Here is a 25406-nt window from a genome sequence, read left to right on the forward strand (position 1 = left end):
TAATATATTTTTCAAAATACAAGGATCAAGTAGTTAGTTATGTTAAAATATAGGGACTAAATTTATCCTAAAAAAAATTAAATTTGCTTGAATTTACTTGAAATTTAGAGTGCATGCTGGAGAATAAACTTTCAATTTTAAATTTCTTCTATATAAATTGCAATCCATTTCCCCTTTTTTCGGTAGGAGTGGCAAAATTCTATCCAATATCATTGCTTGGTTTACTAGAAGTACCTTCTCTAACATTTTCAAAGTCTAAAGAATAGGGATGGTTACAAAAATGATATAGTATTAAAATCCATTTTATATGGCTATATATAGCTATAAATATAATAACTAAGGTAAGCATTAAACAACTATTCATTTATTTTAAAATTAGATTTTTAAACTTTCTTCTATTATCTAATGCTTTCAAATTGTTTTTCAATTTGTTATATTTTTTATTATTTCTATTTAAATTTATTTAATCTCATTGTTAAAATTTGTTTTAATTTTTTTGATGATTCCTTATTTCTATTTCCTTATAATATTAAGATTAGACTATTGAATCCAAAACTAAAAGTCAAGTAGCACCAATCACAAAAAAAAAAAAAAATCAATAATAGCAAGAAAAATATAACTATTTATATATATATACAAAGATGAGTTTCTAATTTTAATTTTGCATATATTTTCTTTTATCTTTACATTTTTATTTGTCTTCATTATTTATCTACCGATTATTATGATGACACTTTATATATATTTTTTAATAGTTTTCATTTGTTTATTTTTATTAGTGATGATATATTTATATATTTATATATATATATATATATATATATATATATATATATATATTAAATAATTTATTTTTCATAGAAAATGAATTGCAAAAAATGATAAAAAAAAAAGAAATTTAATTGAAATTTTAAATTAGATAAGTTTAATTTAAAAATAATGTATTAAAATGAAAGTATTATAGTTACATACCATAAATTTTAATAATTAAATTATTTAAAAATATTAGATACAATTTTAATAAAAAATAAAATATTAAAATTTAAATTATATATAAAAAGTTAATTTCTATTAAATTTGAGCATAGCACAAGCATTTAATTAGTCTATCTATATGTATGAAGTTGAGTTTTATTTAGTATTGTCGTGTGGATAAATTTTCTCTTAATGTTGTCACATGGCACTTAATATACACATATTGTCAAGCTTTATACTTATAATAATTATTATCTTTTATACTAAGCATTTAATTTTATTTTTATTTAACTCTCTTTTTATTTTCTTTTTAAATATTTTTATTATTGCCATTGATATCTCAATTTTCATGATTAAATGATTGAAAATATTAAATATATTCAATTAATATTTATTCAACTATTAATTTTTATAAATTTCCTAATTAATATTTCTTAAATTTTTTACTATTTCATTCTATTATAAAAATTTAAGAATTATATATTTTAAAATCAATAAAAAAAATTATATATTGAATGCTATATATATATATATATATAGAAAATGAATTTATGAATTTTGAAAAAATTAAATAAAATTTTATTTATGTAATTATTTAGTTATATATATGAGATATATAATAAAATAAAATTGAAAATATATAAACATAATATATGAATTATATGCATTATTTGAGGCTATTGATTTATTAATTTTACTATTTAATATTTTAATAATAAATTTAATGCAGTTATTAAACTTTAATTTTTTTAAAATAAAATTTTTTATTCATATAAATTTTACTAATTTAAAATACATTACATATAACATGATATATTAATATTATAAAATTATTTCATGAGTTTAGTTTTATTTTTACAAATGTATGCATCAAGCTCATATTTAATCTCTATTCTATACTATGAATATTATTTGTTAAAAAATTTTAATTTAATATAATTAATTAATTATTATAATTCTAAAGTAATGAAATATTTTCCAAATATTTTTCCAATCAAATAAAAATAAATATTTTTTTCAAAAATTAATTTTAATTAATTAAACTTTTTTTATTACAATCTCAAATACAATTTTAATCATTAACTGCAATATTATATGTGCCTATATAAATAGTATATAGATCTATTTTGCAACTATAATCATTGGAATTTCTATGGCAAATGCCAATTAAATAATATTTATTAAATAAAATAAATAACAATTTACAGTTTCTATTTTAAAGTTGACCAAATATTAATTATATTTGATATTTAATTATAACTTATATATAAATTTTGCATTTATACATTATATTTATTTCTGAAATATATTATATTATGACATTCTTTCTCACAAAATAATTTTAATCATTCATTATAATAGCTTTATAAAAAGAAACATTTATTGTTAGAGTTCACCCAAATATACAAGTTATACTCTCTATACAATCAATGCAATTTTTTCTAAAAAGTTGAAAACTATCTTTCAAATCTTCACTATAATAAGTTAATAATTCTTTTTTCTCTATTTTCTTTTTATTTGATTTGAGTTATCACTATTGAATTGATAATGTGCCGAATATGTTGTTTCTAATAGTTACATTGGTCAATGTTTTAGTATTAGATGATCAATTTTAAATATTTTCTTGCAATGAGTTACATTCTTTTTTCAATTAAATAATGATTATTGATAAAATAAATATTTTGATTTAAATGACTTCTTATTCTTTCCCTATAAATAGTTAATATCTTGCAGCGTTTGGACACACTACCAAACAATAAAAAATGTCATTAGAAAAAGTTTTTCTTCTCATATTTTGCTCTCAAAATTTTTCTTTGATTTGCTCTATTTTTATTATTTTTATTTAATATTTATTGGTCTCAATTTTCAAAACTTATTTATATTTCTACTGGTTCCTAATTTCATATAATGTTATAAAAAATTAGTTGAATCTTGAAAAATAGTGACTTGTGCTTAGAATTATGTCATCACGTCTCGGACTGATATTTTGATCATCAATAATTTTATTATCATTAGTTTTTAATAAAATTATTTTTCAATTTTAGTTAAATAGCTGTATTTTTAAGCAGAAATCAACCTCCAACTATATTTTTGTGCACATTAGAATTTCAAAGATAGATAGCAAATATAATTATATCAAAAATTTAGCTATAGATAAAGATGATTAAAAAATTAAAGTTGCAGTATCAAAATGAGAAATGCCTTTTGAAAAATGATGTATATTTTTAATATTTATGAAATTAATATAAAATGATGGTATTTAATTATATATACATATATTTTATATGTATTTAAAAATTCAATTTATGAAATATATGTATTTTACATCATAAATTTATGTAAAGTGATAACAATTATTGTAAAAGAATTATTTTATAAAAAAAATCAAATTAATAAAAAAATTACATTTTACAAAAATTTAAAGATATAGCATTTTTTATAATAATATAATAAAATATTATTTTTAATTAAGAATAATGTTATATATTTTATTATTATTAAAATTAAATAATTCAATTTATTATTAGTAATTTAATATATTTTTTATTATATTAATTAAAAATTATATTTATATATTTTTTAAAATAATATTATTTTTTCATTAATCTAATATTCTATAAGCCACAAAATATAAATACCAATTTACATAAATCATGAGATAAAATATAAAAATTTCACAAAATTTAAATTGTTTTTTGAATAAAATAATTTTATTACTTTTTAAATGAAGTAATGAACCACTCTTATTATATATATATATATATATTAAATAAGGCATTTTAATTAATTAAACAATAAATTAATTAAAAAATTACCAATATAGCAAGTGAAAATTTATTTAAATTAAATTAAATGAGAGAGAAACTTAGATAAAAATTAATTTAATAATAATAATTTATCCATATTTAAAATTTAATTAAAAATTAAATTAAAAAATAAAAATTATAAATTACCCATGCATAGTATGAGCATTATGCTAGTTTTCATAAATTTAATAGTAAGTTTAAAAATCTAATTTTAAAATAAATGCTTAGCTGTTAATGCTTACCTTAGTTATTATGTATATAGCCATATAAAATAAATTTTGATACTATATTATTTTTGTAACAATCCCTATTCTCTAGACTTTGAAAATGTTGAGAGGAGGTACTTCTAGTAAACCAAGCAATGATATTGCATAGAATTTTACTACTCCTACTGAAAAAAGGGGAAATGAATTGCAATTTATGTCGAAGAAATTTTAAATTGAAAGTTTATTCTCCAGCATGCCCTCTAATTTTCAAGTAAATTCAAGCAAATTTAATTTTTCTTAGGATAAATTATTATTTAGTCATGTATTTTAATACAACTAACTATTTAATTCTTGTATTTTAAAAAATATACTATTTAATCCTTATATTTTGCTCTCGTTAAACCATTTTTCCATTAGTCAATATGGTTAAACTATTTAGTCCCTCTATTTTAATAAAATAATTAATTAGTCCTTATATTTTGGATAAACATATTAGTTAGTCCATATTATTTGACTTCATTAATTATTTAGCTTATAATTATTTTTTATACCTAAACTACCCTAATTCTCTTCTCCTTATTCCTCTCTTATTCTCCCTTATTTTTCTCTCTCCATATTTCTTCTCCTTTACACCTATACATTTCTCCCTCTCATTCTATCTTTTCATCTGTTGATAAAAAAAGTACAAGTTGTCTACCAAAAAAAATTAATTAGTTTCCTTAAAGTTTTAAGTAATCAAGGGGAAATTATTTCCCAATAAAGAAAAAATAAAAATGATATCCAAGGAATTGGAGATTGAAAAAAAAAAGTAAATTCAAATTTACTCTCACATAGCAAAATTTTTATTTTTATCAAAGATTATATTTTTCAAAATATTGTATTTTTCAAAATGATGGACCAACTAACTAGTTTTACTAAAATAAAGGAACCAAATAGTAGTGTTTTTCAAAATTCAAAGATCAACTAATTAGTTTTCTTAAAAAAGAGAGATTAAATAATAATTTAAATAGCATGAATGACAAAAAAATTTGATGGAAAAACTAAATAGTTTAACAGAAGTAAAATACATAGACTAAATAGTATATTTTTTAAAATACAAGAACTAAGTAGTTAATTTTATTAAAATACATGGGCTAAATAGTAATTTCTCCTTTTACTTAGCTAAGGACTTGAGGTCCACATTTTATTTTTTGTACAACTACTTTTTAATTTTATGCAAATTTTATTTTCAACAAAAGGCTCAAGGTCCACATTTTTATTTTTTTAGTAAAAATCATTGTTCATATCATGCTTTCTTTAAAATTGTAAAATTATAGCTATCTCTTATTAAAATCTGCCTATTGTCAAAGTTAAAAGCCTTATTTTAGAAAACATGTTTTTTTTGTTACTCTAATGTTTCCTTATACCAAAAATAATTAATTTTAAGCTAGCATTTATTTCCTTAAAATTGGTTTTTAGGAAAATTTCAAATTGTTTTTTGAAATAAAAAATAAAATAAAAAAAATAAAAATAGTCAAAATTTACTTCTAGGACCGCTTCATATTATGCAAAATCCTACAAGCATATGAATCGTTAACAAGTAATACAGTAGTAAGTGAGTATCGTTTTCACAAGGAACTTGGTGAGTACTAAACTAAACAGCAATCATAACTATCTAGACTACCAATTACAGCTATGAGAATCTAAAACTAAACCAACCATTATGATACAATCCCAAGTTGCACAGGGGCATGCTTTGATGCATGGGGTATCCCGTGTAACTATCTAAACTAAAAATTTTCTAGTTTTCTCGGTCCTCCTAGTTGTGTTAGGTTGTGTTTCACTGCCTAACTATTGGAAACTTTATAAAATAGCACTTCAGATGCACAATGATACCCTATTTAACTTCCATTCCTATGTTAATTCGATTCTAAGTATGTCAATCCAATACAGAATTAGCAAGTAAGAAAACTTCCTTGATTGAATTCCATTTCTCTTATGTGGTTTTGTGCCTTTATTCTAGTCCATCCTTCTTTTTGCTTCTTGCTTCTCCTCTCTTCACCTAAAATAATTCAAGGTTAGAGTTTGGTTAGAGATATGCATTAAAATAAAAGAAAAGAATTGCAAAACTAGAAAGGAAATTAAAACTTTAAAACGCTAAAACTTGAGTTGCCTCCAAAGAAGTGCTTATTTATAGTCTTTTAGCTTGACACTATTGTTGGCTTATTGAGGGATAGGTAGATCAGCAAAGGACTGTGTATCTCCTTTCTCAATAGGTTCTCCAAAGAAGTATGGCTTTAGGTGTTAGTCATTGACCTTGAATGGTCCTGATGTCTCACTCCATACCTCTATTGCTCCATGAGGAAAGACTTATAGAACTTTGAAGGGTCCGGATCATTGAGATCTTAACTTTTTAGGGAATAGCTTCAATCTAGAATTGAATAGAAAGACAAGGTCTCCTTCTTTGAACTCTCTTCTTGTGATGTGCTTATTATGCCAGTTCTTTGTCCTTTTCTTATAAATTCGAGTATTTTCATAGGCATCTTGTCTAATTTCTTTAAATTTATTGTGTTGTCAAAATCTCTTTTCTCTAGCACTCTTTAATTCAAAATTGAGTGTTTTTATTGCATAATAGGCCTTGTGCTCAAGCTCGATAGGGAGGTGGCATGACTTCCCAAAAACTAAGTAGAAAGGGATAGTTCCAATATGTGTTTTAAAGGTTGTACGATAGGCCTGCAATGCATCATCAAATTTCAAGGACCAATCTTTCCTTAAGTAATTCACTGTTTTCTTAAGTATCCTCTTCAGCTCTCTATTTGAAATCTCCACTTGCCTGTTTGTTTGTGGGTGATATGATGTTGCCACTCTATGAATCACTCCATACTTCTTGAGCAGTACTTCAAATTGGCTATTACAAAAGTAACTTCCTCCATCACTGATTATTGCCCTTGGTGTTTTACACTTTGTAAAGATGTACTTCTTTAGGAATTTGATGACCACTCTAGCATCATTGATTGGTGAGACTATTGCCTTCACCTATTTGGATACATAATCTACACTAACTAGGATATACTTGTTCTCAGGTGAAGATGAGAATGGACCCATAAAGTTTATCTCTTATACATAAAAAAAGCTCTACTTTAAGTATTCCATGTAAAGGCATCTCGTTCTTTCTTGATATATTTTCAGTCTTTTGACACTGACCGCATGTGAGCACAAAGTTTCTTACATCTTTGAATAAGGATGGCTAATAAAAACATGCTTGCATTATCTTTGCTATAGTTTTTATTATGCTGAAGTGTCCTCCACAAAGTGACGAAGTATGCTTTCAACTTCCTCCTCTAGAATGCATCTTCTGATGAGGCCATCGTACATCTCTTATATAGCAGAGGCTCTTCCCAAGCATAGTCCTTTATGTCAAACAAAAGCTTTTTTTCTTTGTTGGTAAAACATATTTGGTGGTAGCACTCTACATACAAGATAATTAACTATGTCTACATATCATGGGGGTTGAGTTATGGACAAAAGGTGCTCATCTGGAAAGGAGTCATCTATTGGTGTGTCCTCAGTTGTGTCCCCCCTTTCTTCTTACTTTAGCTTGGAGAGATGATTAGCTACTACATTCTCAACTCTCTTCTTGTCTTTTCTTTGCCCAAGAACTGCTCTTACTGCATAGTCACTTACATCACACATGTTTTCAAATGGTAGCTCCTAGTCTGAAAGTTGCATTATTAGTGTTAAAGTTAGTGCTTCCTTTATCCTGTAAAAAGAAGCAAGGCAATTCTCATTAAAATTAAAGGGTACATCTTGATTTAACAAGTTTGTCAATGGCTTAGTGATTTTGGAAAAGTCTTTAATGAATCTTCTGTAGAATCCTATATGTCCCAAAAAGCTTCGTACTCCTTTGACTAGTGTTGGAGGTGGCATCTTCTCTACGATTTCAATCTTCACTTTGTCCACTTCTATGCCTCTTTCTGAGACTAGATGATTAAGAAATATGCATTCTCTAATGATGAAGTGGCATTTCTCCCAGTTAAGTACTAAGTTTGATTCCTCAAATCTTTGTAATACTTTAAAAAGACTAGTCAAATAATTATCAAAAGTAGTTCCATAGACAGAGAAATCATCCATAAATACCTCCATTACATTTTCAATAAAATTAAAGAAAATAGTCATCATGCATCTTTAAAAAGTAGTAGAGCATTACATAAACCAAAAGACATTCTTCTATATGCAAAAGTGTCATAAGGACAGGTAAAAGTAGTCTTTTTTTGGTCTTCTGAGTGAATTGGGATTTAAAAAAATTCTAAGTACCCATCTAGATAATAGAAATTTGAATGCTTAGTTAGTCTCTCAAGTATTTGGTCAATGAACGGAAGAGGAAAATGGTCTTTCTGAGTGGCAATATTCAATTTTCTATAATCAATGCAAATTCGCCAATCGGTAACAGTCCTAGTAGGGATTAGCTTATTGTTTTCATTTTTTATTACAATCATCCCATCTTTCTTAGGTACCGCATGTACTATTAGAAATAGGGTAGATTACACCTACATCTAATAGTTTTAAGATTTCTTTCTTAGCTACTTCTTTCATGTTTGAGTTAAGTCCTCTCTGATGCTCTATAGTGGGTTTACTATTCTTTTCTATAGGTATCCTACGTATACAAATGGAAGGGTTTAGGTTTTCTATTTTATACCCAATGTTCTTCTGATGGGTTCTTAGTTCCCTCAATAGTTTTTCTTCCTTTTGCTCAGTTAGACTAGCAATAATTATTACAAGATAAGTAGAATTTGAGCCAAGAAATGCATAATTAAGAGTGGAAAGAAGGAGTTTGAGTTCTACCTGTTATGTTGCTTCTTTTTTATTTGATGTTGATATGGTTGGAGTTTACTTCCATTCTTCTACTTGAAGTGCTTAAGCCAATGGTAGTGGTGGCTAGCTTCTAGTGATTGTGCAACTGTTGCAATTTCCTTGTTTTCATCTTTTGTAGTATTGTTGTGCACAATGCAAGCTTCTAGAGGATCTTATGGATATCTTTTGTTAAATTCCTCTTCAACTAGCTCATCAATTATATCAGCCTTTAAATACTTATCCATGTCTTGCTTTTGTTTCATTGCACGAAGTTGAACTCCACTTCTTCTTCTCCCACTTTGAGAGTCAATCACTCATTTTTTACACCTATAATTGCTACAGTAGTTGCTAAGAAAAGTCTTTCCAAGATTATGGGAATTCAAACATCCTCCTCCATCTCTAGAATAACAAAGTCAACTGGTATAAAGAATTTGCCAACCTTTAGGGGGATGTTCTTTAGAATTCCTATCGGGTATTTGACAGATCTATCAACTAGTTGCAAAGAGATTGTAGTCAATTTGAGCTCTCCAACATTCAGCTTTTGACAGATAGATAGGGGCATCAGACTAACACTTGCTCCCAAGTCATAAAAGGCCTTGTCAATATTGATGTTGCCAATAAGACAAGGTATTGAGAAGCTTCCATGGTCTTTTAGCTTTGGAGGTAGTTTGTTCTGCAAGATTGCATTGCATTCATTTGTGAGAGCCGCTATCTCATAGTCATCAAGCTTCCTTTCGTTTGAAAATATTTCTTTTAAGAACTTAGCATATGATGGCATTTGAGATAGAGCTTCTATTAAGGGAATGTTGATGTAGAATTTCAGCAAAACTTCTAAAAATTTCTCAACTGTTTTTCTAGCTTAACCTTTTGGAATATTTGAAAAAAAGGCAATGATGGTTGGTAGGGCTTAGGTACATCCTTTTTTTCTTCTTTCTTGTCCTCTTTCTTCTCCTTGCCTTTATTAGCTAGTGTTTCCTCTCTTTTTGCTTGAGTCTCTATTTCATCATGGGCTGCTTCTGTTATCTTCTGATTTATTTCTGGCCTTTGGTCTTCTAGTATCCTACCACTCCTCAAGATAACTGCCTTGCATTGCTGCTTTGGGTTCATCTCTGATTGACTAGGTAGTTTACCAATGACTTTACTTGAAGAACTGGCTTGCTGAGCAATCTGATTCTCAAGCAATTTGTTGTAAGTGGCCAATTGGTCCATTCTAGATGTCAGCTATTTGATCATTTCATTTTGTTGTTGCTGAGCTACTAGAAAACTCTCCATCATGGATTCCACATTCAACTTTGATTCAAGCTGTTGAGGTTGAGGAGGTGGTGGTGGTTGAGTCATTTATGACCTCTATTTTGAAAACCTGGTAGTATTAGCCTATATCTTTGCTGTCTATTTATTGGTTGATTTTATTGGTTCTGTGAGTTTGACCATGAGAAATTTAAGTGATTCTTCCATCCAGGGTTATAAGTGTTAAAATAAGGATTGTTACCCTCTAATTGAAGTTTCCACTGTTATTCACATAGTTCATCTATTTTGTGGAAGGCTCACTATAGTTGTTGCATTCTGAACTCAAGTGTCCTCCTCCATAATGCTCATAGGAATGATTATTGGTTCTAATTGCATTGGCTTGCATTCTATTAAGCCTCTTTTTGAGCTAATCAAATTGAGCATTAATCATGCTGAGAGCATCCAGTTCTAATACTCTAGCTGTTCTTCTTGTTTCCCCTCTCTCATTTGACCATGCATAATTATGATATGCAACTCTCTCCAAAAGTTCAAGAGCTTCTGTGGTTGTCTTCTCTATCAAATCTCTACTAGCTACTGAATCTACTGTGCTCCTTGTTGATGGTAGTAAACCATTATAGAAGTTCTGAATTAGGAGCCAGTCTTGAATGCCATGGTGTGGGCACTCCCTCTGAAGGTCTTTATACCTTTCCCATGCATCATAGAGTGATTTACTATCCTTTTGCTTGAATTTGTTAAACTCAGTTCTTAATTTAGCAATCTTCGTAGGTGAAAAGTGTCTTGCTAAAAAGGTTAATGAAAGATCTGCCCAATTAGTGAATGATCTTACTGGTTGAGATAGCAACCACTTTCTTACTTTATCTCTAAGAGAGAATGGAAATGCTAGGAGTCTAATAGCATCCTTAGAAACACCATTCATCTTGAATGTGTCTCATAAAGCAAGAAAACATTGGAGGTGATAATGTGGATCTTCCATTGGTGACCCTCTAAATTGTTACTATTGAATCATCTAGAGCCATGCCAATTTAAGCTAGAAATTATTTACATCTATTGTAGGTCTGGTAACACTCGATTAGAATCCTCAAATAGTTGGGGCACCATAGTCTCTCAAGGGTCTTGGCCTGTTATCTGCCATGGTTAAAGTTTCAGCTTCCTATTGCTTCTTTTCTCTTTTGATGGCTCTTAGAGTTTTGTCTATCTCTGGATCCAATTCAAATATATCGTCAAGTTTAGTTCTGGTTATAAACTAAATAGAAGGCCTGAAATAGAGATAAAGAGAACAAAAGTAAACAACTAAAAAAAATAAAATAAAACAAAATGTCTAAATTAGCTAAATTGCCTATCGTCTAATATCAACAAAAGTTCGCCGACAATGGTGCCAAAAAACTTATTGTGCAAAATCCTGTTAGCACACGAATCATTAATAAGTAATACAGTAGTAAGTGAGTATCGTTCCCATGAGAAACTTGGTAAGTACTAAACTAAATAACAATTTTAACTATCTAGACTACCAATTACACCTATGAGAATCTAAAACTAAATTATTCTAAACTAATGGAATAGAAGAAAGAAAAACAATTTAACTAAGTTAATCAATTAATAAAAGCAATTTCAAAATTAGGAGTTCACACTTCAACCTATTATAGATCTAATCTCATTCATTCAATAAATCGAAAATTTGTTACTTTGAAGGAAATTAATCCTAAACTATCTTAAGTCTTCTCTTAAGGCACTCAAAGTGTATCTTAATTAACTTGAGCCCTACTTTCGTGATGATTAATCTTAATTAGGATCTTTTAAGCTCTTTGATTAATTATAAACTCCACATAGAATCTCAGTCTATCTCTAGGTTAAAAGCCTTAAGTTCAATATCTTGATTTTTCAATATTAATCTTTACCTTTCAGTCCTTTTATTAATATCTAAAATCATAACTAAGTGGATACCAAAACATAGCATGCATTAAGATCATAAGAAATTCAATTCTCTAAATTTATTAAATAAAATTAATGTGAATCCATAACAGAATTGAAATTGCTACACCCCTTATCCTAGAATTAAGAAGACTGCTCACTCATTGTGAGTTTAACAATCAATATAAAAATAAAATAATAATAACAAAACATCTGAAAAAATAAAATAAAGAAATTCAGATAGAAAATTCTGTAGCTTTGGACTTTTAAAATTTCGACTATAAATCTCTCTTAAGAATCTTGGTACAAATCTCTCCAAATTCTAGAAAATCTAAGATAGAATGTACAAGATGCGATCCCTAGCTTATTTCTGACTTCTTGTATTTATATTTGGCATAAAAACCATCAATTCGGAGCCCTAGAGACCTTAGAAGTCTGTCCAAATTGAGCAAAATAGAGTTGGAGTTGAATTGGAGTCTGAGCTAGGGTATTTCACATGGTCCATACTTCATTACACTGGGCAGGTAGTGAAACTTTCTGGAGCTCTTGAAACTTTCACAATTTGGGGCGGCAGAAGGTTACACGGGCCAAGGACAATTACACAGGTCCCTTTACATGGCCCGTGCAATTGCTCTTTTTCAGCTTTCTTCCAGCGGATAGTTACAGGGGTAAGGATGCCCAGTGCACTGCCTGTGCTTTCCTTCTCAGTATAGAATTTGCTTTTTTTGACTTCCCAACTTATCCAAATGTGTTATAGGCCTTGGAACTGTATGAAATCACCTGATAAAACATAGAAATCAAGAAATTAAGCCAAAGTATCTCAAAATCCTAAAAAGCAATGAAACTAACAAGAAATCATGCAATTAACTATTTAAATGCTCATGAAATACAGTAAAATGTACCTTAAATTACCTATAGAATACAAGTGTATCACTTCACTATTAGAGTAAGTCAATACAAAAGTAAGGAAAGCGACCTTAAAAGTGAGATATTTATATGTTTCTGCATTTATGCATTTTCTTTTTTAAAATCAAAATAAAAAAAACAAATATCATAATTTAAACTCTATTTTAACATTGTTGACATTAATTTATTATAGTGCACTATTAAATCTACTTATCCTATTTAAGGACGACTGTGAGATACCTAACACTTTCCCTATACATGCAAGGACCTCGAATCTTGAATCTTTAGATTAGAAGTAGTAAACTTTTTTTAAATAAATTTTCAAAATAAATAGTTTTCTTTAATTTTCCTTCAAAATTAAAGTGATGACTTCTCATTTTTCACTTTAGCAAGAATTGTTTAACGACCGCAAAACCTTTATTATTATTATTATTATTATTATTATTATTATTATTATTATTATTATTATTAAATTACTGTATTAAACTAAATTATTTTTTATTTTAAATAATAATAATAATAATAAAAAAAAGAAGGTAACTGATGACTATTAATTTAAGACCACGGTTTTAAGATAATGGCAACAAAAGAGTTGTGGCTATTAAGAGCCTGTTTGGCATTGCTGTTAAGAAAATCACTTTTTTAAATATACTAGTTAGAGAGTATTAAAAAATAATTTAAAATTAAATTTTATCAATTTTAGTTATAAGAATACTAAAATAATAAAATAACTTTTTCCAAACTGCTTTTTTTAACAGCATCTAAAATGGTGCTTTTATTTAGAAAAGCAGTTTCAGATAGTTTCAGGTTCTGAAACTCAATGCCAAGCATGGCTTAAATTAGTCAGTTGCCAATATAATAGAAGAATTATGGCATTAAAAGTATATGTTTTCAACTTAGTGGCCAATTTTAATCGGCAAGTTTAATATGTAACATTTTTTATTAAAATTATTTATTGGTAAAATTAAATTTGATTTGAATTTTTTTATTTTATCTTGCCTATAAATAGAAAATACTTTGTGCCACTTCAGTGCACACTAAACATTTTCTTCTCTAGGCATTCGCTTTTTATTAAGTATTTCCTTTTTCAACAAAGGCTCTATTTGTTTCATAAAAAATATTTTTTATATTTTTTAGCATTTGGGACACTTAAAAAAATGAGTCTAACAGAAAATATTTTTCTAGTCAAAGGAAAAATTAAATTACTTTTAAAAAAAATGACTCTCTTTTTAATTTTATTGAAATGTGAAGATATTTATATATAAATAATATAAACACATACCATTAACGTAACATTACAATCAAACAATATAAAATATTTTCATAAAAAATATTTTTTAAAAAATTATTTTCAATAAAAAATATTTTTCATATACAAGTTATTTTTTACAAAACAAATGGAACATAAGCACTTTTAAATTTTTTTTTAATTTGCTCTATTAATTTTATTATTAATTCAAGAATTATTAATCTTGATTTTCAAATTTTATTTATATTTTATACTAATTCTTGATTTTCTATAATTTTAAAATGAGCTTGTCCTATGTAAATGGAAAACAATGATTTGTGCTGGAATTTATATTTATTTTTTTATATAGAAAATAAATTAAAAAGTGATAAGAAATTGAAAATATTAATTAAGTATATAGAGGTTAAAAATAAAGGATTAAAGCTGTAAATTTTAATAATTAAGTTATATAAAAAAACGTTAAAAATAATTTTAATAATAAAATAATAAAATTTAAATTAAATATATAAATATTAATTTTCATTCAATTCATGCATTGTAATCATTTACCTAGAAAATCTCCAAATCAACCCCTCAAAGCATATTAGCAGAAGTCTTTTTAGTAGTTGACGTCCAATTTATTTTTAATCTCTCCAGTTTATTAAATACAGACCATTAGATTAAATGTCAGTTCATCTTAGCCATTCATCTGAAGCTATAAATATATCTCATTTTGGGTAGCCCTGAGCTCTCTTCTCCTCTACCAGCGCGCCTCTCCTCTATCACTGTTCCTTACATTTTCTTGTTTTGTCCACAAATTGCCCTCCGAAAACTTGCATTCTGGCACATAGGAGACAGCAACAAAGGAGGGCATTTTTGTCAATAGCCTACTGCTCGCTTTTTAAGTAAGCAGACCTATGATTACTTCTGTCATCTTTTTTAAGTTGCTTCTGCAAATAGGAGGTAATAAGAATCCAAAACTCAGTGCACAGACAGTGCAGCGATGGCCCAATTGAAGGCTATATCATCATATTCCTCTCTCAATCTCGAATTTCATGGCCACAAGAGAGGTGCTGCTACTGCTGCTGCTGTTGCATTTTCTACTCTTTCATAACTTTTTCCATTTTTTTTTTTAATATCCTTTGTAAAATTTTTGTACAAGTATTGAATCATCTCTGTTTCCAGATGGGTCTCTACACAATCACAAACCATCCTCAACTCAGAAATCAGTAACTTCATTTCAAGTGGTAACTCATTTTGATGATCTTTGGACTTTGGGTTGCATTATTATTATTTTTTTTCTAATTTTTTGCTTGCAGTTAGGGGCAAAATGGAGTGATCTTCGTGGTTGTGCTCTTTTGGGTAGTACACGCAATGTTCTTCGAACCCGTTGCAATAAAGGTGATTTTTCTTTGGTACTCGATCATTATCACCCTCTTCTTTTTATCTTTTTTTTTTCCCTTGCTTGTTTGCTCGGTTGGGAGGGGTGAGTTTGATGGGATTCATTACCATCTTGGACTGCCATAAAAATTTTTGGGAGTTGAAAATACATGAAGGACATTATTGGTATGATGTAGTTGAACGTAATGGGATGTAGTTGAGAAATCAAATAATAGAAAAATGAATTATAAATCCATTTTATTGCATTACATTCAATTATAGTATGACAAACATGCAATAAAGGTTTGAAGTCATCCAAATTTCTGAAGCTTGTGAGAATTGACACAGGGAAAAGGGTATGTTAGTTTGACTATCGAAAAATATGTGAAAAAGCATGATTTCGCATAACATTACTAAATTAATTCTCACCTTATAACAAATTGAGGGTAGGAAGAAACGATTTGTCATTCAACAACTCAAGCCTAAGCAAATCTTATATACATTTGAACGGCTGTCTTGTCTTATAGGTCTTTTTTGTATATATATGAGTATGAGGCTGTAGACGATCTTATTTTAGAGAGTGGTTCAGCTTGAGATTAATGCTTTACTTTTCAATGCCATTCTTCTCCTTTTATTCTCACAAAATGTTGATAATTTTTTTTTATCCTTTACCATTTGTTTGGGCATGCTATAGCTTTTTATGTGGCTATGAGTTGTTTCAATGGGATATTATCTTTTTCCATTTAGGACAAACAGTGAACTTGTGAATATTATCTTTTACACATTGAAGCATGTTCTTCTGTTCATACTATTTCTAATTACTTTTCCTTTTTCCCTTTAATTGAAAAATGGTGAGTCTTGGGTGGTGTTTTCAATATGTTTGTGGTATTAATTGCTTGAGATTCTGTTTTTGTGTATTTTAAACCAACCAAGATTGTACAATGCTTGTGTTGGATGGTTTAGTTCATAACTTCCACATACTGACACATTGATCAATATTGACCCCTTTATTTATAGCCATTCAAGCGGTTTTATCCAGTGATAGAGAAGTGGAAACATATGAAGCTTCAAAGAGTAAAGGGCTACGAGGCCGATTAAACAAGGTTGTTTTGGCCTATAGTGGTGGTTTAGACACCTCAGTTATTGTTCCATGGTTAAGGTATGTTGTGTTAAGTTTAAACATTAGCTTTTTGTTGGAATATCACTTGTGGGAATAAGTCTCACATTGGTAGTGTACAAGAAGATTAAAGGGCATATAAGTGTTGGCAAATCAAACCAAAAAGGCTTAGGCTATTTTGGTGATGGAGAGCCCAGTTTGAAGCCTAGGTCAGCTTGTAGCCTGCCAGTTTGATATTCACACTCTTTGGGTCCATAAATCTTAACAATTTTATCAAAAGAACTAGGGCTTGTAGTTCAAGAATCTTGAAATCATGTATTGTCTAGATTAGGTAAAACATGTGAATGGAATCTTGATCTTGACATATCAGGTTTTCCCCTTCTGTGATATAGTGAGTGAATTTTTTCAAGCTTGCATGCAGTTAATGATAGCAATTAAGAGTTTAGAATAGATAAAAGGGGAATGTATAATGTATAGTGTGATACGATCTCGTACACAATAGTCAATACATTGCCTGCATCTAGGGATATTCTTCTAATCTAATTCGAGTTAGGTGAACTGCTGTAAGGTTTTTTTGTTTACTTGATCAAGTATTCATGAGAATTCTTGCTAGGAAATTTCTTGGTCATCTAGTTCTTGGCATTTTCATTTTACCTACGACTGGTTTGCTAGTGCCTAGCAGCATTCTTTTTCTTCATACCATAACTTACATTCTACTTGTTAGAACTAATAATGTAAAAAATAATAAGGAATAAATAAAAATAGAAATGGAGTGCTCTTATCAATTATCATTGTCGAAATGCCTTGTGATCTTCAACCAATTCTGCACTTCACTATAAGTGCTGTAGCTTTTTTCTGGTATGAGATGAAATTATAGTTAAATTTTATAGAATGAATTAAGAACTAGAGAAAAAAAATTTTCTCAATTCTTTTTTCTTCTCCGAAGAAGTTCTGGAAATTTATATAATCCATCTTGTTGATTTAGAGAAGAGAATTCAAGAAAGAATCTGAATATTATTGAGTAATCAACTGATTTTTTCAGTACAGGTATTCCTCCTTTTATACCACCCACTCCACTAACTTGACTGCTCACTTAGACTCTTCTGCATATTCTGACATTGGTCTGTGTTATTATCTACATTTATGTAATTTCTTTTGGAATATTTTCATTACTTTTCATTGTTGTTTCAGAGAAAATTATGGTTGTGAGGTTGTTTGCTTCACTGCTGATGTTGGTCAGGTATGCATTGGAGCAAAATCCATACTTGACTCTTATTTATTCCCTGTTGAAACTTCTTGTGGGTTGTTTGTTATGGTACCTTCTTTGCATGTCTGCTTGATAGGAAGTTCAAAATTTGCAGGGATTAAAAGAATTTGAAGGCTTGGAAGAAAAGGCCAGGGCAAGTGGGGCTTGTCAGCTGGTGGTGAAGGACTTAAAGGAAGAATTTGTGAGAGATTACATTTTCCCTTGCTTGCGAGCTGGTGCAATATATGAAAGGAAATACTTGCTGGGAACCTCAATGGCACGCCCTGTAATTGCCAAGGTTGGCAACTAATATTTGTATTTCTAATTTTAAAATCCTACTGAGCATTAACATAAAATTCGACCTAATACTAGCAAATACATACTTTATAAAAAGAGAGTCACATTTAGTGACTTTCAAAAGTGGGTAACATAGAAGCCAAATTGACTTCTTCTTAACCAAGAAGACAAATAGAGCTCTATGCAAGGATTGCAAGGTCATTCCAGGAGAGGCTTTAACAAGTCAACATCGGTTAGTGGTCTTGGATGTCAAGTTTAGGAACAATTCAAGTAAGGTCAGAAGAAATAGTGTAGCTCGAACAAAGTGGTGGGAGTTCAAAGGAGTGAAGCAAGTGAAGTTCAAAAATGAGCTTCTCGAGTCCGAAGCATGGAAGTTGGATATGGAGGCCAATGATATGTGGATACAGACGACATCAAAGATTAGAGAAATAGCTAGAAAAGTACATGGAGAGTCTAAAGGACATGGACCACCCTCAAAAGAGAGATGGTGGTGGAATGAGGAAGTACAAAAGGCAGTGAAGAGAAAAAGGGAATGGTATAAGAAATTACCTAAATGTAATAATAATGAGGCATATGAACAGTACAAGATAGTAAAGAAAGAGGTAAAAAAGGCAGTTAGTCAAGCAAGAGCACAGGCCTTTGAAAAGTTATATGAGAAACTTGGAACTAAAGAAGGGAAGAAAGATATTTATAGATTAGCAAGGAGGAGAGAAAGGAAATGCGAAGATCTCAATCAAGTTAGGTGCATTAAGGACAAAGAAGGAAAAGTGTTGGTGAAAGATAAGGACATTAAAGGAAGATGGAGAAATTATTTTAATGATCTCTTTAATAATAGTCAATATAGTAATACCGTGAATATAGACTATAGAACAATAGAAATAATGTGAATTATACTAGAAGGATTAGATCTTTAGAAGTAAAGGAAGCACTTAAGAGAATAAAAGTGGGTAAAGCCTGTGGATCCGATGGAATACCAATTGAAGTGTGGAAGTGTTTGGGAGATATGGGAGTGGCATGGTTAACTAAATTATTTAATAAGATTCTAAACTCAAAGAAAATGCCTGATGAATGGAGGAGGAGTATTTTAGTACCTATTTTTAAAAAATAAGGGAGACATACAGAGTTGTTCGAACTATAGGAGAATTAAACTCATGAGCCATACTATGAAGTTGTGGGAGAGAGTTGTGGAGCATCGACTACTTCATGATACTTCTATCTCTCTCAATCAATTTGGCTTCATGCTTAGTCGTTCAACTATGGAAGCGATCTTTCTCATTAGAAGCTTGATGAATAAATATAGAGATATGAAGAAAGATCTACACATGGTTTTTATTGATTTAGAAAAGGCTTATGATAGTATTCCAAGAGATGTCTTATGGAGTGTGTTAGAACAAAAGAGGGTATCTATTAGGTACATACAAGTGTTGAAAGATATGTATGAAGGAGCAACTACTATTGTGCGCACAGTGGGAGGGGACACAAGAGATTTTCCAATCTCAATTGGATTACACCAAGGATCAGCTATAAGCCCTTACTTTTTTACATTAGTTTTAGATGAATTGACAAAACATATACAAGAGAGTATTCCTTGGTGCATGATATTTGCGGATGATATTATTCTGATAGATGAGACGCGAGAAAGAATCAATAGAAAGTTAGAGCTTTGGAGAAGTACTCTAGAGTCAAAGGGCTTTAAGTTAAGTAGAACGAAGACAGAATACATGCATTGCAAGTTCAGTAAAGGCCAAACTAGTGATAGGGAAGGAGTTAGTTTGGATAGAGTGGTACTGTCCCAAAGTAATCACTTTAAATATCTTAGCTCAGTCCTTCAAGTAGATGGGGGATGTGAAGAGAATGTTAATCATATGATTAAAGCCGGATGATTGAAGTGGAGACGTGCAACGGGAGTTCTATGTGGTCGCAAGATTCCCAATAAGTTAAAAAGAAAATTTTACTGTTCAACCATACGACCGGCTATGTTATATGATAGTGAGTGTTGGGCACTGAAGGAGTCATATGCGTCTAAGATAAGAGTTGCAGAGATGAGAATGTTAAGGTGGATGAGTGGTCATACTAGACTAGATAAAGTCCGTAATGAGAGTATTAGAGAAAAGGTAGGAGTGGTGCCAACTGAAGATAAGTTGAGAGAAGGGAGATTGAGGTGGTTTTGTCATGTGAAGCGTAGACATACGGAGGCTCCAGTTAGACAAGGAGAGCACATTAGATTAGAGAATAGAAAGAAAAAAAGGAGTAAACCTAAATTGACTTGGAGGAGAGTAGTACAACATGACCTAGAAGCATTACACATTTCTGAGAATTTAACCCAAAATTGTTTAGAGTGGAGAAAACGAATCCTTGTAGCCGACCCCAAATTTTTGGATAAAGGCTTAGTTGAGTTGAGTTGAGTTGAGTTGAGTTAAGCATTAACATAAATATCATGCATTAATAATGAAAAATAATACTATAATTTGTTGTTCTAATAGAAGTATATTTGCCCTTTTCTAGTCTTTTCCTAATCCCAGAAAAGATGTTATGATGCCTTCTTCTAGTCCTTTCTTTTATTCATGAAATAAAAAGAAATAGGTCTTTGCTTCGATGGAGGTGTCTCACTGTCTCTACCTTTTTTTTATACTTTAAATTATGCTTATATGGTTGCATAATGGCGGTTATAAGTTGATTTATCTACTTTCGATTATATTTTCAATGGCATGACAGGCCATGGTGGATGTTGCCAAAGAAGTTGGAGCTGATGCTGTTGCTCATGGATGCACAGGAAAAGGAAATGATCAGGCATGCATTGCAATTGAGTCCTAAATAATAGTTTATTAGCCTTTGTATGTCCTGACACAATCTTGTCTGGCGTATTTTCCTACGCAGGTTCGCTTTGAACTCACGTTCTTTGCACTAAATCCTGAACTAAATGTTGTGGCTCCTTGGCGAGAATGGGATATCAAGGGGAGGAAAGATGCCATTGAATATGCCAAGAAACATAATGTGCCTGTACCTGTGACAAAGAAATCCATATACAGCAGAGACAGAAACTTGTGGCACTTAAGCCATGAGGTTAGTTTACCAACTTCATAAAATCGAAGTTGTAAATTCATCTTATATAGAGATTGGTGAAGACAAACAACTTATTGATTTTAAATTTAAGGCAAAGGTGTTTGTGAGAAAATTTTACCTTAGAATTGTCAACTTAAATAATTTTTTTTTTTTTTTTTGGGAAGCAACACAAACACAGTTGAAAACACGTAAATTTCATGTATGCTATTTTGTGTAGATTAGGCGTCAGTGTCCAAACTGTACATGTCCAAAGAGGCATCACCTGAAATTGAAGTACTTGGCAGTTATCCATGGGTCTAATATTTATATATGTTCACAGTTCTGCTCTTAATATCTGATCAGAGAAAAAGGTTAAATACTTCAAAGAGCTGCCATCACTTCAAAATTTATGTGGCGTTTTATCAAGTCAAACATAAATGGTTATGTGGTGTAACAAAGGTCATGTATCTATAGGTTAAAAAGTGATTGGTGGAATGGGTAAAAGATACAATAAACTTCAATTCTCTCCCTCTGATTGTTTGGTGCTGCAAAGGGATAATTCTCTTTCTACACAGACATACATGTGCATGTTTCCTTGCACTAGTTTCCTATGAAACTAAATGGTTTGTTCTTTCTAAAGCCAATCTAGTCTCACATTTGAAAGAATATCTCTATCTCCTATTAATGTCGAGTCTTGAGTCCAAATTCCAATCACTCTATTCCATGCTTATTTTATACCTGTACACATTTCCTGTGTCAATACAGTTACTCCAAAATGGCCAGGAAAAACTTATTAACTGCATGTATTTGTTGGATAGCCATTTTTAGAATTCCTGCAGTCCTAGACTGTGAGCATGATGATCATATTTATAGAAAACTAAATAAAAATTTTGAAACCATAAATAACAGTGATGCATGTTCTCCAATTCATAGTTTAGTTAGCAAAACGAACTTTTGTATATATTAATAACTTTGGAGGGAGTTAGCATTCTCTTATCAAGCAGTACATTTGGCAGTTAAAGTGCTTTCAAATACAAGCTGCTGAAACTTCCTCTCATATTTTGATTTAACCTAATATTAAAAGTTGCCTGAGTTTTTTTTTTTTTTTTTACCATATGGTTTCTACACTGTTCTAATCTTATGAAGGTCTTCCCTAACAAATTATAGATTGAATCTAGATCATCTTTGGTTGTCATTTATTTTGGGAGTCATATACCAATCTGATTTGTTTCAACTTTTTTGGACCTTTTTTGTGAAAATCTTCTGCTTATCTAAGTTAACGAAGCATAACTTCCATAAGCAACCATAGAATGACAGAAATTTGTTCAAGCTTTGGAATCATCCAAGACAAATAGCCCAAATGTTCTGTACAAATTGAATTGACTTTTCATTATTGCCCTAAATATTAATGAATTTAAACCCCACCTGTAAGGACCAACATCTTCCAAAGTCATAGTTTTAATCTTTGGTTGAGCTTTTTGGTATGCATGCCTTTGCTGAAATCCTTCATTAGAGATGAGTTAGCGGTTTTATGTCATTTCTAAAATTTGTTGGCTTCTCTCTCTAGGGTGATATCTTGGAAGACCCAGCTAATAAGCCAAAGAAAGATATGTACATGATGTCTGTTGATCCAGAAGATGCACCTAATCAACCAGAGTAAGTTTCCATGTTATATTTTCATGCTACCTAATTTGTTTGTTATGTCTTAATCTTAATGCTAAAATTTTTATGTATTTAATTCTTTTAGGTATGTAGAGATTGGTATAGAGTCGGGACTCCCAGTTTCAGTAAATGGGAAGAAGCTTTCCCCAGCTTCTCTTCTTTCTCAGCTCAATGAAATTGGTGGGAGACATGGTATTGGTCGTATTGACATGGTTGAAAACCGTCTTGTTGGTATGAAAAGCCGTGGAGTCTATGAAACTCCTGGAGGAACCATTCTCTTCACTGCTGCTCGTGAGCTGGAGTCCTTAACTCTTGATCGAGAAACAATGCAAGTTAAAGATTCACTTGCCCTCAAGTATGCGGAACTAGTGTATGCAGGCAGGTGGTTTGACCCATTGCGCGAGTCTATGGATGCATTCATGGGGAAGATCACGGAGAAAACAACTGGATCTGTAACAGTGAAGTTGTACAAGGGATCTGCATCAGTAACCAGTCGCACAAGCCCCTATAGTCTGTACAGGCAAGACATCTCATCCTTTGAGAGTGGAAAAATATATGATCAGGCTGATGCAGCTGGATTCATTCGACTCTATGGCCTTCCAATGAAGGTTAGGGCAATGCTTGAGAAGGGAATCTGATGATTTTTTCTTTTTGCTGCACTTCTATTTCATGATCTAGACGCATTTCTGGCGTTTCATAGACGCATGCAATTAGTCGTACAATCTTCTTGTGAGAGTAGTTTTTGCTGTACTTGTTTGTAATGAACTTTGGGCACACAATATGACAATAATATTTTTGTAGTTTTTGCCATATGTTAACTTGTTTCAAACACGTTCTTTGCACGTGGTAAGCTGTCAATGGAGGATATTTAAGTCCTGGAAACGTTTGTGAAAATGCCAAAGTGAAATGCAAAGGTGTTATGAGCTTGATAAAAAGAATTCAAAAATAGATATCTTTTCCATTGGTGAAAATATTAAGAAAAATAATAAGAGACTGAGGAATACACTTGTGGTTGAACATAAGTCGTACTGTGATTTTGAAGGAACAAAAAATTGAAAATTTAGAGAAGACGGAAAGAAAATGAACTCTTTATCAATTGATAGTTCATATTTTAAATGTGTTCATGTGCCTTTATTCAAATGGTAGTCTAATGGTAGTCTAGTACTAATCATTCCTCGCAGCCTTTACACTTTCATTCATTGGCAACCATGGACAAGTGAAGGTGGCACTTGCTGCAATTCTCCAATCTGGTCATGTTTAAAGAAAAGACAAGTTTCAATTCAATGGGCTAATCTTGAATCATATAATAACTCTTGAGAGCCCGTTTCTTTATTGGAAATACAATTTCTAACTTTCACCTTTGAGGACAAAGATGTGTGCTATTGGTGACAGCCAATCCTCATAGAGAGATTATAATGAAATTTATAGAATGTTTGTCAAGAGTTAAAGATTGGTAAGACTCGAACTCTTAATTTAATGAGAGTGTTGATTGAGGCTTACCAACTGTCAATCCTCGTTGGCGATAAATGGAACTCTTTGATTTGTAATGGAATTTCAATCAAGATTAACAAGTTTATTATACGATTAAAATAATTACCTCATAATACATGCAATATTGCTATGTGATGCATTTAAATATAAATTAAACGCTAATCATCTTTGGTACGACTAACAGATGATGATTGCTGTTTTGATTGTTCTTGATTCCCAGCCATAAGGACTCTGCGCATGGCTTCCACAAATTTTGTCACTTGATGCGTCTTGTGTTCACCTATTACTCCCCTTGGAGGATCGCGGATCTCCGATTCCGAGAACGACTCATGGTCTTGCCGGAGTTGGCACTTATGAAGCTTCACATACTTCATTGGAAGAGTTTTTAATCTTTGCTTTTAATTTCATTACCCTCCATTAATATATAGGCAACTTCTATGTATGCAGGTGGTGGTGCTTTGAGAATAAAATCATAGGTTAGGACAACAAACTTGCTTCAATACTGCAAGTTTTGTTTTACATTTTGTATTGAAATTGCCAACCAAAACGTAAGGGCAAAGCTGATTTATAATTTTATTCAACTTAATTAATTAATGATTGCAGCATATATATTTGTGTTTGGCAACCTAATTAAGCACTCTGTAGTGTGGGGGTTACATGTGTATGAACCACCAAACCTAATTTGACTTGTACATGCAAAGTGTTTTCTTGTTATACATATACACATCTACATTTTACCACAATTTAGAATTATAATATATTTACTCTTATAATTCCATTTGTAAAAATATTCTAAGTTTTAATCTCAATTGGATAAAACGATGAAATAGTGTCAATAAGGGTAGTCTGGTTGTAAGGGGTAGAAAGAATTAGAATTTGAGTCTCTTTATCTATTTATTCTAAAATAATTTACATTTATATATATAACTTATGTTATTTGTTATAAAAAAATCATTTATTATTTCGTAGAGAAATGACCTCTCTCCTATCCACCCACCTCTCTTTATCTCTCCTCCTTTCCACTCTCATTCAATGACAGTCCATCCATATCTTGATTATAAATA

The 25406-nt window shown here is 30.3% G+C and overlaps 2 protein-coding genes, 1 long non-coding RNA gene and 1 other non-coding gene across 6 annotated transcripts; 2 read left to right on the top strand and 2 right to left on the bottom strand.

Moving 5' to 3' along the window:
- Nucleotides 1-9196: 9196 nt before the first annotated feature.
- Nucleotides 9197-10026, bottom strand: LOC131179435 (uncharacterized). Its single transcript, XM_058146283.1, has 2 exons — nucleotides 9774-10026; nucleotides 9197-9609 (listed from the first exon to the last, which is right to left on the bottom strand). Exons 1-2 carry the CDS (start codon nucleotides 10024-10026, stop codon nucleotides 9197-9199), a joined length of 666 nt encoding a protein of 221 aa, XP_058002266.1.
- A 683-nt stretch (nucleotides 10027-10709) lies between these two features.
- LOC131179723 (small nucleolar RNA R71) lies at nucleotides 10710-10816 on the top strand. Its single transcript, XR_009148610.1, has one exon. It is a non-coding gene; the product is annotated as a small nucleolar RNA R71 (small nucleolar RNA).
- A 4038-nt stretch (nucleotides 10817-14854) lies between these two features.
- LOC110655542 (argininosuccinate synthase, chloroplastic) lies at nucleotides 14855-23663 on the top strand. Of its 3 annotated transcripts, XM_021811867.2 has the most exons (11): nucleotides 14855-15012; nucleotides 15093-15177; nucleotides 15293-15354; nucleotides 15427-15508; nucleotides 16505-16646; nucleotides 17796-17844; nucleotides 17966-18148; nucleotides 20863-20937; nucleotides 21025-21210; nucleotides 22757-22845; nucleotides 22937-23663. In XM_021811867.2, exons 2-11 carry the CDS (start codon nucleotides 15111-15113, stop codon nucleotides 23487-23489), a joined length of 1488 nt encoding a protein of 495 aa, XP_021667559.2. In that variant the 5' UTR covers nucleotides 14855-15012; nucleotides 15093-15110; the 3' UTR covers nucleotides 23490-23663. The 3 variants fall into 3 exon arrangements, with proteins under 3 accessions (XP_021667559.2, XP_021667558.2, XP_021667560.2); XM_021811866.2 differs by lacking the exon at nucleotides 14855-15012 and having other exon boundaries at nucleotides 15019-15177; XM_021811868.2 differs by lacking the exon at nucleotides 14855-15012 and having other exon boundaries at nucleotides 15019-15177; nucleotides 15293-15336.
- Nucleotides 23664-23782: 119 nt separating this feature from the next.
- Nucleotides 23783-24899, bottom strand: LOC131179270 (uncharacterized). The gene is made up of 2 exons (XR_009148228.1): nucleotides 24449-24899; nucleotides 23783-24098 (listed from the first exon to the last, which is right to left on the bottom strand). It is a non-coding gene; the product is annotated as an uncharacterized LOC131179270 (long non-coding RNA).
- Between the last annotated feature and the right edge of the window lie 507 nt (nucleotides 24900-25406).

The sequence above is a fragment of the Hevea brasiliensis genome, chromosome 4 (genome assembly GCF_030052815.1).
Source record: "Hevea brasiliensis isolate MT/VB/25A 57/8 chromosome 4, ASM3005281v1, whole genome shotgun sequence".
Taxonomy (NCBI): Eukaryota; Viridiplantae; Streptophyta; class Magnoliopsida; order Malpighiales; family Euphorbiaceae; genus Hevea; species Hevea brasiliensis.